Source organism: Silene latifolia, chromosome Y (genome assembly GCF_048544455.1).
Source record: "Silene latifolia isolate original U9 population chromosome Y, ASM4854445v1, whole genome shotgun sequence".
Taxonomy (NCBI): Eukaryota; Viridiplantae; Streptophyta; class Magnoliopsida; order Caryophyllales; family Caryophyllaceae; genus Silene; species Silene latifolia.
The window spans coordinates 427036811-427052278 of record NC_133538.1 but is presented as its reverse complement, the minus strand read 5'-3'; the positions used below and the strand labels follow the sequence as shown (position 1 = coordinate 427052278).

At 38.2% G+C, this 15468-nt stretch overlaps 1 protein-coding gene across 2 annotated transcripts; it reads right to left on the bottom strand.

The window, feature by feature from the left end:
* Positions 1–4951: 4951 nt before the first annotated feature.
* LOC141626669 (beta-galactosidase 8-like) lies at positions 4952–8861 on the bottom strand. Of its 2 annotated transcripts, none has more exons than XM_074440369.1 (6): positions 8746–8861; positions 6368–6501; positions 6181–6286; positions 6014–6101; positions 5793–5911; positions 4952–5648 (listed from the first exon to the last, which is right to left on the bottom strand). In XM_074440369.1, exons 3-6 carry the CDS (start codon positions 6196–6198, stop codon positions 5598–5600), a joined length of 276 nt encoding a protein of 91 aa, XP_074296470.1. In that variant the 5' UTR covers positions 6199–6286; positions 6368–6501; positions 8746–8861; the 3' UTR covers positions 4952–5597. The 2 variants fall into 2 exon arrangements, with proteins under 2 accessions (XP_074296470.1, XP_074296469.1); XM_074440368.1 differs by lacking the exon at positions 8746–8861 and adding an exon at positions 7023–7173.
* Between the last annotated feature and the right edge of the window lie 6607 nt (positions 8862–15468).

The window sequence follows — 15468 nt, the reverse complement described above, 5'->3', positions numbered from 1 at the left end:
TCAACTGGAATGAAATACTTCCCTACTCTAACGGGCACATCCTCTAAGACACCCATAGGTTTCTTTAAAGATCTGTCGGCCATTTGTAAGGTCATATTAGTAAGACGGAGTTGACCCATATTTAACTTTTTGCAAATTGAATACGGCATGACACTAACACTAGCCCCTAAATCACAAAGGGCTCTATCAATAGCTATACTACCAATATGACAAGGAATAGAAAAACTCCCTGGATCCTTAAGCTTTGGTGGTGAGTTAGCTTTAATGCGGCCGCGCACCCGAGTAAATGCTACTGTCTCCACTTCATCAAAAGACCGCTTCTTTGATAAGATTTCTCTTAAAAATTTAGCATACGCCGGCACTTGAGTTACCAATTCAGTAAATGGCACTGCCACTTGAAGATTCTTTACTACCTCCATAAACCTTCCAAACTGTTTATCCAGCTTGGATTTTTGTTGTCGATGAGGAAAAGGTAGAGAAATAGTTATGGGCTCGGCTGGCTTGACCTTAGAAACATCTTTTGAAACACCGCCATCTGTCGAAGAGGTGCCTCGATCGAGTCGAGAGGTGACTCGATCGAGCATGCTGGTTCCTCGATCGAGCCGGGGCTGACTCGATCGAGGAACCTTTGCAGGTTCAGCTCCTTCGTCTTTTTTGCTTTTCGTCAAATCTCGTGTTTCATCTTTGAAAGTTTCTTTTTCATCGTCACTTAGCTCCAAATTTCCCAACCCCTTAGGATGCATGTATGGAGCTTCATCATCTTTAATGGGCATGTCCGGACCGTTATAAGAAGTAGCGCTCCTTAAAGAAATTGCATTAACTTGCTCATGAGCTTGTTTACCTTGAGGAGGAAGACCGGACTGTTTTGATGGATTTTGAGCCGCCATTTGAGCAACTTGAGTATCCAACATCTTATTATGAGCCATAAGTTCGGAGATTTGAGCCGTTTGCTTTTGCTGCATCATCAAAGTTTGTTGCAATAGAGCTTTTAACTCCGATACTTCATTACTTGGAACTTGAGGAGGAGGTTGAAATTGTTGAAAACCTCCTTGATTTGGCCTTTGATAACCTCCTTGTGGCTGATTACCACGATTTGGAGGAATAATATAGGTACCTTGTTGAGGAACTTGAAAGAAGTTAGAATATGGTGTACCTTGCTTGAAAGATTGGAAAGCATGAACTTGCTCAATAGTACTCATACATTTGGCCGCAGTGTGGCCATCTATCCCACATCTCTCGCAGGACACTTCTTGTTGAACCATATGAACCATCTCTTGCTTACCCAAGGATCGGGTAGTCTTCAATTCAGCTATTTGAGCCAATATAGTCTCCAACTGTGCCGCGACCGCACTATCTGAGCCACTTCCTCTCTTACTTCCTCCGGGGTTACCATACTCATTTGTGTGAGTAGCAATCGATCAATCAACTTCCAAGCATTCTTGTCATTAGTGTTATCTTGGAATCTCCCATTAGCATGAGAATCAAGTAAAGCTCTATGATCATCATACAACCGTTGTAAAACTGGTTGCAAAGGAACCAAATCTCAAAACCATGGTGAGGGACGGACGCACCGGTCTTTTGAACCGTATCCAAGCTTCATTAAAATCCTCGTAGGACCCTGTTTAAAACTTGTAATCTGACTTCTCAATGCATTAGTCTTCTGTGGTGGAAAATACCTTTTGTAGAATGCAAGAGCTAGAGAAGTCCAGTTGGTAATCGCGCCGGTCTCCATGTCTAAGTCCCTTAACCACTCAGCTGCATCATCTCTCAAAGAGAAAGGGAAGAGAGTTTGCTTGACCTGATCTTGAGACACCCCAGCTGTTAAAGGAATAGAACAACAATAAGTAACGAATTTCTCCATATGGTTTGCGGGGTCCTCTCCTGCTTTTCCACCAAATAAATTCCTCTCTATCAAGCTTATGTAAGAAGGCTTGATCTCAAAAGTTCCCTTATCAGCGGTAGGGAGCTTGAAGCCTTTAGGAATTGAAGCGATCGTGGGTTCGGAGTGACTTGCTAATGTAGGCATCTTTGGTGTTGTAGAAGTCACAGCTACAGAAATAAGTGTGTCCTCTTCTAAGGACGAGTCTTCTGCGAAAGTATACCGCTCGTAGTCAAGTGTACTCAAGTCTTCCACTTGACTTACTTCTCTTTGAAATTTTTAATCAGTAGCGAAAAGTCTTTTTCGGCTCGGGATCAAACGGTAGGATCTCTAACTGTTAGACTGGGCATACACGAAAACAACAAGAAAAGATAAAACTGTCTCAAGGAACTGAAGTTCCCTGAAACAAAAGACAAAAATAATCAGAAACAAACAGAACAATTGTTGCCTCCCCGGCAACGGCGCCAAATTTGATAAGGTTAAAGTCGTATCACCTTAATCAAAGTAAACCTAAACTACTGCTAACAAAATAGCTAGCGGTAAGTCAGGGTCGAATCCACAGGGAGGCGGTGATTATCTAGTTTGTTTATATTTAATTCCGTCTTAAGGTAACCAATTTTGGGGGTTTGATTGTTTGTATGCTAATCGACTAATTGCAAGTAAATAAAAGATGAATAACAATAATATTAAAAGGTCTAGGGATCGGGTTCACTAGGTCGTCGTCAAAGGGTAGAATTTAATTCATTGATTGAGCAATGTATATTGTTGAAAGTCATATGATCGGTCGATTCAATATTTCTTTTAGATCTAATTTAACATGCGGTCGCTATCATTAAATTATCTCTATTCAATTATCGTGGCCTATACTAGTCTTAACCCGGTCGGTGATAATCCTAGTTTATGCAAGACTAATTAATCAATTCTGATCAGTAATTAACTAATTAGAAGTAGTACGATAATCAAACAACAATTAAGAGCAATTTAGCAATCAGTTCATAATAATCCTTTTTCTAACAACCTAGATCCCCTTTCACCCTAGATAATAGATTTAGCTACGCATAATAGAAAGAAGAACAACAATAACATTAATAAGAAACATGATTGCAAGCATAAAAGATGAACAATGAAATAAATGATTAATAATAAAGGAAAGATTAAGAACAATACCGTAAATAGCTAGATCCGGAAGTAAGAACAATAAATAAACTAAACTAAGTATTTTAGAGAGTTTTCTAAGGTAGCTATATTAAACCTACTGAAAATAAAGCATAAAATAATCTAGGGTACGAGTTTTTGTATTTATAGCAATACATAAGCGACTTAAGGAAAGTTGCGGGAATTATAAAACTGGAAGGTTCCTCGATCGAGCCAAGGGTGACTCGATCGAGGCACCAAAGTTCAAGAACACCCAACTCTCGACATTGCGAAATTTAGTTGATTAGGTTGGTTCCTCGATCGAGTCGAGAGTGACCCTATCGAGCATGAAGTTCCTCGATCGAGCCAAGGTTGACTCGATCGAGGCACCAATTTCCTGCTTCGCGCACTGAACTTCAAACGGCCGCCATTTCTTCGTTACTTGTCAGAAACAAGCGATTTTCGCGGCGTTGGAAAGCTAAGAGGATAGGCTTTCACCTCCAATTAAAATTACTTGAAAATCTGTTGTAGAACTCGAGATATGGCTCTTCAAAGTAGGCACTTGTAATAAGAAGCTCTTTTCTTCGTGTTTTTTTCTTAACTTCTCTTCCTTCGTTCTTATGGATTCTCGTGCCATGCTTCGTGTATCCCTTCATGCTCACTCCGTGATGCCCATTTCATTCCTTTGCTCCTCAAATACATCATTCCTGCATTAAACATCAAAAGGCGGAAGTATCGACATTCTAACTTAAAAGGCATGTAAATGATATAAACTAGCACGAAAACCGTATCAAAAGCAATTAGGGGGAGGCATAAATATGTATATAATTATGACTCATCAAAAACAATTATATGATCTATAGAAATTGGTTATATATCATCAAACAAAAAAAACGGCACAATAAAAAAATTTCGAATCACAAAAAGAAACCCTAATTTTTTCGAAAATCAGGTTATGTTTACATACAATTTTTATGAAAATCATCAAGATTAAAATCGTAGCCTAGTGCTCTGATACCACTTGAGGGAAATAATCTGTATACTTCCCTTTAACATGAAGGATTATAACGATTTAATAAAGATGATCTAAGGTCATAAAATAAAATACATAAACAAAAGTAAAAGAATTTAGAATTAACCTCAGGTCCTAGCAAAATTGGCCTAAGAACAATATCAAAACTGATATTCGCCTATTACCACTATGACACATTCAGCTTGTTGATATTAAATACAACTGATTATATTTAATTACAATTAACAGATTAATTCGTCCAAGCTAGCATTATATATATTTAATTAAATATAACTTATTATATTTATTTTACGAATTGACAGTTAATTCGTCTCAACTTAATATTATTTAATTTTCATTAAATAATTATCTCATCAACACATTGACTAACTTTTTAGTCATTTTGGGCATCAATGTAATTATATTTCTATAACCACATTTCTCAAACACGTCCTATAGGTGTGACCTTTAGGGACCAGTTGATCACCGCCATCTGTATGATAATAACGTCAAACTCTCTAGCAAGCCAACCGTTATTAGGTAAACGTTAATCAACTGATTAAATATACGAAATATACCCTTGTGAACCTGTACTTAATTTACAAGTTCAAAGAGAACGGTTGCGCTCCATAACCGTGCTCTTTGATATATCAAAGAGAACGCTTGTATATGAGAACCGGTCTCTTTGATAAAGTTGTCGATTTATTTGGCGCCTTTGTTTTACCTTTTAAAAGATAACAGTGAATGATACAACCGTCCTGTTTGTTAATTTCAAAGAGAACGGGTTTTACAAGTAACCGTTCTCTTTGAACATGACATTTTTTTTTAAAAAAATATTTCTGTTTGTATCGTAACCCCTACACGATTGAATCGTATAGCTTATAAAAATTAAACCTGCATTATAATTCAGAAACTCCAGTATGTTTTACGCAACAAAAGCCTTCAAATTTAATTTGAATTCATAAGGACAAATCCTTGAAAAAATATACAAAGTCCTATCATGTTTTTAAGAGCCTAGAGGCTACAAATATCGAAAATACTTGCAAAACATAAATAAAGATCCCTAAATCCTCATTACTTAGTCGCATCTAAGTGCAATAATTGAACATCAGGAAACTGTAATCATCGTCTTCATCCACCATTACTTTTGGGCTTAAAATGAAGTGTAAATTCAGCTAGAATATCCAGTACCTCGTCTTCATCCACCATTACTTTTGGGAAGCTCAAATGTACTAGATTACTCTCATATGCAAGGCAAAAAACTCCACACGAGTTATCAACAGCAATTAATTAAAGAGGTAAAGAGTTGACAAAAGCGGTACTCATAGCCAATCTTATCATGTACTCCCTATTAAGGCTCCGGGGACAAAAGCTTAAACTTAAGCAAATAAGAAGCTCAAAATCATTTCTTATTTTAGTCTAAAATCTGAAAGTAAATTAATAAAGTAATTAATATTGTTCAATAATCTAGTAAAAATACACGACTAATTATTCAAATAAAGCTGACCTCTGGCTGTAGTTACTAGTTAGCACTTGACTTGGCCTGTTTTTCCAAATTATATAGGCAACTCCTTATTCAAATAAAGGAGAACATAAACCTGATTCTGTTTTGTACACAGATGCCTGGAACACAAATCAAATCCGATCAACATTTAAGTACCGTTAGAACTTTAGAACTTCCCAACCGTATTTATATAATTATTTTGAATATGACATTTTTTGACATTGCTATGAAACAAAAAAAAATCAGTGCTTTAATTATCATACCTCTAAATTTGATCCAAGAGATGTGTATGTGGGATCTGTTGCAACCATTGCTGCTTCACAGAGCTTTATGGCCTTGTAAACGTCTCGTAAGTAGCCCCATTTTGGCGGTCTAACGATTCCTACATAAAAAAGGAGGGAAAGGAGGGATATCAATATTATTATTTGAAGACAACAGGCTTCATATAGCTTTATATTGGAAGGCAATTGCAACTTAAGGTTACCATATTCATCGATTGGAGCATCATAGTCGTAAGTTGTAGTAATAAATGGTCCACCAGCTGCGTGTCCAAAGTTAGTTCCTCCATGGTACTGTTCGACACAAAAGAGAGACTTCAGTGCATTGTTTATGGCATCTTCTAAAGCTGAAGTTAGACAAAGCGAGTATTACCATGTAATAGTTTTGCATGGTTCCCCCGCATTGGTAAAAACGTGCAACTGCAAAAGCCAGATCCTCAACTGGTCGATAAGGTATCAGATTGCCAAATGAAGTAAACCTGAATTGAATATAAACATCAAACTCACAAACTATGTATAGAAAGAGACTTATATTATGCCATAACAGATTATGATCTTACCATCCACTCCAATTTTCAGTCCATAATTTCGGCTTTTGATTGGAATTTGGCGTGAACTGATCGCAGTAAAATCCATTGCAACTAGGACCGATTATGTACTACAATCTTTGCGTTGGGCTGAACATACGTCACCGCTGCCAGACCAAGGAACATACGATTTTTCGAATATATTAACAAACGCCGAGAGAATGTGATGCATTCTGCTCTTGGGAGGGAATAGGGATTATATTTACAACCAACAAACTACAACATCCTATAGGTTTACTACATCATCGTGTATATCAGTACTACCTCGGTTGTAAAATATCACCTCTACACAACATATTATATGGAGTAAATTTTCAAGATTTCAATTAGCTAATTGAGATGATTGGGACGACCAAGGAACATATCATTTGTTTAACATTTTTATTTATTTTGAGGGGGTAAACAAATGATTGGGACGAAGGGAGTATTAAGTGATGAACTTATATTATTAACATCGCCACAAGCTTTATGATTTATGAAGAATGTGAGATGGTAACCATAACAAACCTTCTCAAAACCAACATTTTCATCGTCAACCATATGATTAATGATAAAAAATCATAAATATGAACGAAGTAATGAATAATTAGAGAAGCATTGTGGGAGAATATAAACTCCCCACCAAAACCTGCAACATAATGTCTCCAATGGTAGTACCGTCACTACAAACTGATATTTACTTTGCCACCTTAGTCATTCCCATGAAACAATGTCCAAACTTCCATGAGACCAATTATTGCCACCGAAAATATACATTTGTGCACGAAATAGTTTAGCGGCAGAACAAGTACCTGAAACTTTGTATTAATTGACTCAACAAACTTAAGACTTTTTCATTTGTGCATTCATTGCCTTGTTCTTTTTCAGTCTTTAATAATATAACACTAGTAGAACAAACTCAAATTTACCTACAATTACAACAAATACAATCCATACCTAAATTGACGTCATTGAGTATGATTGAAACAAAGAAACGGATTTAGATTAAAAATATAGCAAAATAGTGAGCGATCATACTTGAAACGAAGCGGAAGAAGGGAATTGTCAATTCTAACAACATTATAGAGTCCCAAATTTCAATGAGAAAAACAAGCTAACAAGATAACCAATTAAAGACTTAAAACTAATGAAAGGAATAGACTTGAAGTTATTCATAACTTATTTTAAACTCCTATTACAATTTCAGAAACTATGCTTGTCATTCATCAGATGAGGGATTTTATCAAGCTATGAAAAATAAGACTAGTCTTGAGGTATGATAATTTCATAGAAGATGGAGACAGAAGAAAAAAAATGTACTGAAGTCTCTTCAACTGTAAAATTCAGTTGTCAAATCATAAAACTTAAGTCATTCATGAGAACAGGTGATTCTCCAAAGCCTAAGGGCTTGTTTGGATAGCAAAATAGGAGGGAAGGGGAGGGGAGGGGGATAGAGGGAAAGGAAAGGGAGGGAGAATGGAAACTGCTTGTTTGGATACATTTTTTCTCCAAATCTTTCCTATTGTGGAGGGATTTTGATTTGCCTTGGAGGAGGGAAAATGGATCTCTCCAAATCATTCCCCCTCCATTTCCCTCCACCCCATTTTGTTATCCAAACAAGGAATTTTGTATCCCTCCCCTCCCTTTCCCTCCCAATCCTCCCATCCAAACAAGGCCTAAGGAACATTCTTGACAGCAATGGCTAGAGCTTGCTTCTTAGGGAAAGTGAAAAGCTAAGGTTTTGCCAAATCTTCTCTCGAAAACACAGTTGTTACGCTTACCATCTGACTGTATGAGGGCTACTAGGCTGCTACTATGAAGTAGACATGAAAGAAACACAGTTGTAGAATGTTGCACAGGAATACACAGTTTAAATACTCTTATATTCTACTTTTTGAGTTCAAGTTTGTTTGAAGAGAGGGCTATTGTGATCAATTTGCAGAAAAGTACTCCGTATTACTACATCACAAGGGCAGTATACTACTCTTTTTTTTTTTAATACATACACAAAAGAGTACCTAAGTGACCCAAATTTTTAATTAGAGGACACAAGTTTGCAAATTTTTGAATTATATTAACCCTAAATTTTAATTATACATAACCGTAATTAAATAAAACAAAAAATATAAAAAATTGAAGTAATTAGAGTTCGAAAATACCATGATGGTCGGATCGACTCTGGTGAAGGGACTGGTGGCAGGCAGGTTGCAGTGTTTAAGATAAAACAGGGTTTCACTTTCCCCCAAAACTTAGCAATTTCATCAAATCACAATCAAATAATAAAGTAAAAGATAAAACTAATGTAATAATAAATAAAATCAGTAACTAAAATCAACAAAGAAATTGAAATATGAGAAGGAGAATAAAAGAACCTAGTGAAAATCGAGAGACACAAGTATGCGACTATCAGCGATGACGATGGCGACTATCAGTATTACAGAGTAAACATTTGGCGGCGTTGGTAGGGTGGAGTGCGGTGGTGGTCGTACGTGAGGAGTGAGGAGTGATAGTCGACAGCGTACGAGTGTTAGAGCACAGGAGTTGTGGTGTATTTGTCAGTAGTGTGATAGGGAATTAGGGTTGAGTAGTTTTAAACCTATTTTGGGTGATTTTAACCAACATCGGATTTGGAGATGTGACTGTTAACGGCAAGTCTATTGTAGACTTGTAATCTAATTAGGGATTTAAAGCAGGACGGTCGATGATTATGACCGTGCTCTTTGTTTATTTAAGAGAACGGTTACACTAATTAACTGGTCTCTTTGTTTATTTAAGAGAACGGTTACGCTAATTAACCAGTCTATTTGTTTAATTAAGACGGTTGGTCAACTCTAACCGTTCTCTTTGTTAATCTAAGAGCACGGTTAAAACAAGCAACCGTTCTCTAATGGAATCTTGCATGCGCGCCAGACTAAAAATAAGAAGCAGGCCGGTTCCGCTATTAACCGTTCTCTAAGGGGCGTTCTCGAAGCCTTAAATTGTAGTAGTGGAGCTACTATAGTATTCTAATGAGTCGATACTTTTGACTAAAGACTGTTCGCCTAAGATGGCACAGTTTCAGATTAACTTTGATTTGTGTTACTACGACCTTCGTAAATGGGGTCAAATGGGCATATTTTGGGTTATGATGGCTGTGGCTAGTCGAAGGGAATGAGTGCGATAGAAATTGTCCACCCCTTTGTCAGGATTAAAACAATATCTCAGGGCCACTCGAGAAGTAATGAACTGGAAATGCGTGGCCACGCTCGGAAGGTATCCATGGTGGATAATTCCGGTCAATCAGTTATTCTCCAGATCGAGGAAACCACTCTCAATATGATCACTTGCAAGTACGACCTGAAAGACACCTTGCATTGAGTGGGAGATAGTAATAGGACAAGATAATTGGTGACGCACACTTGTCGAGGACAAGTGGGAGACTGTTGGAATATGTGTCCACCGACAATAATGCGATCACAACTGTTGATCATGATGATCACATGTTTAAATCTCATTTTAAGAATACATGTGGGATGTAATATTTTACTGTCAACTGGTCCACACATATCGGTAATGATTGGCTGACTAGAGTTTGACATTACGTCGTGCGGACGGTGGTGATCGATTGATCCCCTTAGGTCATACCTATAGGGAAATACTCTTAATTGATTATTTAATTAATCGTATACCGATACGAGTTAATTAAATTGCTTAAAATTGACGGATAATTTTGTGAGTATAATTTACGTATCTTATTGTAATATGATTAAATGAGACACGGTCTAAGTAATCGAATTGTTTTATTACTTAGATGAAATTATTGTTTACAGAAACAATTGAAACGGAATGAATAAATTATTATAAATACATAATGTTGTAGTTTATAACTCGGGAACACTTTTGGTACAAGTAATTACGAATTACTAGTCGATTTTGTAAATGACATTTTATAAGTATGTTGATTTTTAATATGATAAAAATACATTGCATTGTAACATGTCATGTAACATGTTACATGTGACAAATTTGACAAATAACAAAATAAAATGGATTCTCCATTTTATGCATAAAACCGAAAATAAGGGTGTGTGTATGTAGTTTATATTGTGTTGTTTATTTTTAAATGGAGACACAATCATAACCCTAGGTTGTAGGCTTGCATGCCTAGTCTCTTGTGAAGAGCAAAAATGAAAAATATTGGGCAACCTACCCAAGCCAATTTTTTCGGCCAAAAGAAAAGAAAAGAGAAGAGTTTCTTTTTCCCATTCATTCATTCATTCAAGATGATAATTTTCTAGAGTAAGAAAATATATACTCTCTACATCTTATGAGATTTCTAGATAAATAAACCACAAAATACTCCCTCTTGACCGAAATATTCAAGAGTAAAATACAATTTATTTTGTGTCAATTTTATAGTAAAACTAATATTATTACTAGATCTAGATAATATTGGTTATTATCAGTTTTCCTTGGGTATATGCTTTTGGGAGGGATTCTACACTTGAATCCTTGTTCTTCCATTTGGAGAGCTCAAGAACAAGTGAGTAGGAGAACTCACTTGTGCCCATAAACCGAAATATCAATGTAAGATGATGATTTCTTCTTTAATTATATTATTGTTTGCATGCATAAGATCACCTTTTAATTTTATGACTAAATTAAAAATAAAAACATATATGAATATGTAAAGTAATGAGATATAGATTTCTAACAAATTATTTATGTGACAACGTAATGGAGTCCTAAATGTTTAATAACATTCGGTGCCAGGTCGTGGATTGGACGTCCATTGTGTTCCTAGAGTCGATTCTTTTGACTATCGACTGTCTCTTGAGATTAAGGCAGTTTTTGGGTGACTTTGCTTTCTTTCTCATGGTCTGCCGTAACAGGAGACTAAGTAGATTTTTTCTGGGTTATTTCATACTGTGCTTACATCTGCAAGATTCGAGTAGAAGAAAATATCCAACCTTTATCAGGTATAGTTATTTCCCAGGGCCACTCGAGGAGTTGCAACTGAAATGCATGGCCATGCTCGAATGATGATTCGTTTACCAGTTAAGTTACTCTCTAGTCGGGGAAACCACTCTTGATATCAATCACTTGTAAAATACGACCTTTGTGAATACGGATTTTGCAAATTGTTTTACATTGAGTGGGAGAAATTTTAGGATATGAGAATCGGTTATCACACATACACTTGTGAGGACAAGTGGGAGTTTGTTGGAGCTTGTGTCCTCCACAAATTAGTGTGATAACATTAGTAAATCTCTTACAGGTTCACAAGGGTATACTTTGTATTTTATCAGTTGATTAACGAAAAACCTAATAACGGTTGGCTTGCTAGAAAGTTTGATGTTATTATCATACAGATGGCGGTGATCAACTGGTCCCTAAAAGTCACACCTAAAGGATGTGTTTGAGAGATGTGATTATAAAATGTAATCACATTGATGCCTTATATGACTAAACAGTTAGTCAATGTGTTGATGAGACGGTTATTTAATCTAATTAAATAATATTAGCTGAGACGAATTAACTGTCAATTCGTAAATTGAATATAATATGTTATATTTAATAAATGTATATAATGTTAGCTTAAACGAATTAAGATGTTAATTCGTGATTAAATGTAACCAGTTATATTTAATTAGCAAATTATAAATATGCGATATTTATAGTTAATATATATATTATACAATATAGTCAGTACAAATGTTGACAGACCGGTATTAATAAATCGACTGCAAGCCGTTGTGTGTGGACTTATTAATACATGTCAATATAATTGACAATTTATAAAAAGATACACATTTTTATACATTAAGGTAACATATAAAAATAAGAGGATTTTATCCTCATATTTTGGAGTTTCGGTCAAACCGAATTGGAGAAAAAAAGGGAAGAAAATAATCTCCCCTTAATTCCTCCTCATACACGGTTTAAAGAGGAGGGGAGATTATTATTATTCCTCACTTGTTTTCTAACCTAATTAACATTTTGACCTAGCTTTTCTCTCATCAAGAAAAACACAACAAAACCCTAAAATTAATTAGTAAATTTTGGGGATCTATTCTAGCAAGAACAAAGGCATATCTCATATCATCTTGGGTGCAACGATTAGGCAAATATCATTGCGATATTGTTCTTAGGCCGATTCTGCTAGGACCAAAGGTTGAATCTTAATCCTTTACTATTTTGTTTATGCAATTTCTTTTATGACTAGTTTTCATATATATATAATTTCGTTATAATCCTTGTAATGTTAATGGAAGTATACCGATATTTCCTACAGCAACTCACACTGTGGGTCATCGATCCTCGCGACAGAATCCATAAGCTCGATGGTTTTAGTCACTCTCCTCGCCACAAGTTCGCTGCCGAAAATAGGACACGTACTGACAGGACCACCCAGAACAGTGACACCGTGTAAAGGCCGAGCAATAGAGGGGGGGAAGACACCAGGAAGCCGACTCCTGGGATCCTCCATAGGCCAAAAGACCTCGGTCTTACCAACATTAAGATGGAGACCAAACCGAGGACCATCTTCCATAATCAGATCCAAGACCTTCCCCACAACCAAAGTGTCCCCAACAATAGTGCCATAGTCTAAGTACCAAGCCTGCAAACTGAGGTCAAAGGAGTCTCTGATCTTGCACACCAATGGATGCAACACCAAAGCAAAAAGCAAAGGTCCTAACGGATCGCCTTGCTGACCCCCCCCCCCCCCCCCCTCCCCCGACAAGACCATAAGCTATGTTCCCCATAATACAGCCGAGCAGGACTAGAGTAACAAAACTCCACCCATTAGGATATGACCGGGCAGTGACGGCGAACCTCCTGAAGCATGGTCTCACGATCAACTAAGTTGACCGCATTCTGGAAGTCAACCAGCAACATAGAAAGACCCTCCATACCACCACGAGCCTCAACGAACCGATTCAAGGCATGTAGAATAGCCTCTCCTCCACCGGATACCCCGACCCCAAACTGAAGACCAGCAAAATAACCCGATAAAGATGGACGAACCAAAAAAGCACCAACCTTAGAGACAAGGCATCTCCAAACAGTGCCAATAGCAATGGGATGTATACCACCGCCCGGTTTAACAAGCGGCATGAGCGGAGCACTAGCTATATACTCACCCAGAGCCGACAGACACTGACCCTCATGGAAAAGATTAACCACCCGAGTAATAGAGGCGGTCAAATCGTCAGAAATAGCCACAGCAGCTCCACTCAAACAATCCATAAGGTGCTGGGCATGAAAACCATCCCGTCCACATGAAGTGCCACGCGGGAAACTCCGAATCATATGCAACACAACAGCCGGAGAAGCAACGAGGGGATGATGATCAACAGGCAAAGGGGCAAGGAGGGAGATGGGGCGACAGGGTACTTATCCTGCAGAGCCACAAGGGTGGTGTCAGAGTAAGGGCAATACCTGATGAAGAAAGCACCCGAACAGCAGTAGTATAATGACTATCACAAATCTTCCTCCAACACTGCCGAAGGTTAAGCTCGCTCAAATCAAGGTCCTCCTCCACATGAAAGGAATGAGGAACCTCATCCAAAGTCGCCCGTAAAAGCTGCAAACTACCACCAGGCACACCCCAAGCAAGAATGGCGCTGGCAATACTCTCCTCCTGGCGCTGCCGTCTGACAGCGGTCCTACACTCAAAATTACTCCTCGGGGAAAAGGTTTTAAGTATACAAAGAGGCAACACAAGCAAACGAATCCAGCAGGAGAGATCACCAGAAGAGTCAGCCATAACATCTAATGCCCCTTTTAAAACCCGAGCAAACCCAAGGCGACACTTAGGAAGGATAGATTTCACAATGCGTAAACCCAACGAAAGCAAACGATCAAGCAAAGAGACGGTCCAACCAACTGGCTCAACCCCAACATCAGACGAGATAACCGACAGAGACGAAACAGAAGGCCGAGGAATACCATAAATAAAAAAGCGAACATGGCCATCACCACAATTCGGAGGATCCACAACGGAATCATCCTCACTATGCCGACATTTAGTAGTAAAAGTATGAGTGTTAAGACAATCCCCGCATAACCAGACCCCCATCCGCTGCAAAGTAATCTCAGCATTAGAAAAAATCGTCAAAATATCAGAAAGAGTTTGACGCGTAAGTGTCATAGCTTCACCACGACAATTCCGATCCTTAAAGTGTCGTAGTAAGGAAGCTTTAACGAGGCCCTTAGCACTACCATCACGACACCCATGAAGACCAACGAAAGGGCAGTGGAACCGAACCAAATCGGGCATAGTAGAAAAAAGGCGTGAAGAAGAAGAAGATAACAAGGCGTGATCACGAACAAAACAAAAAATCTAAACAATGCCAAGGGACCACCTGAAGAGGGAATAACAAATTCTTGCAGCAGATTGTACGGCCAAAGTGATAACCAAGGCTCATGTCATTACTGACGTCATCAAATGCATGGGAAACACGAACAACAACGCCGCCAACTTCAAAGCTTAAACCCAAACAGATATCGGCAATAGGCGTCGAAACCCTTACAGCAGAACCAAGGACAGGCCGGAGAAGGGTAACGACACCAGTGAACACATCCACGACAACCACCACGGCAGGGCGACACTAGCAGCAGTGAAAGCAACATGACGACAGGAGAAGCAAAATGAAAAGTGACGGCAGGAAAACAAAGCAAAACCGTAAAAAAAAAAAAAAAAAAAAAAAGAGAGAGAATGCCCCTGGCACGATGATGCAGTCTGGCGAGGACAAGGAGCACCACCATCGGACAAAGCAGCCGACAACAACCACGGCAACAAGCGGCAAAGAAAACCAAACAGATTCCGAAAACAAATCCGAAACGATCATAAAAGGCAACCAAAGCGGAACCCTAAAACACCACCAACGACCACCATTGTCCGTCGACGTGAGGTCTATAGGTCTATATATGGTGGTGGCGGTAGTCGCAGAATGTAAGGGCAGGCGGCATATCAACGTAACCCTAAACAGTATGAAAAACCCAACCTAACCCTAGTCAACAAAACACCACAACCCACAAATGAAACGACATCAACGTGAGGTTGTCGGTGACGATGGGTGGATAACGGCGCCGACGTGAGGTGGCCAGCG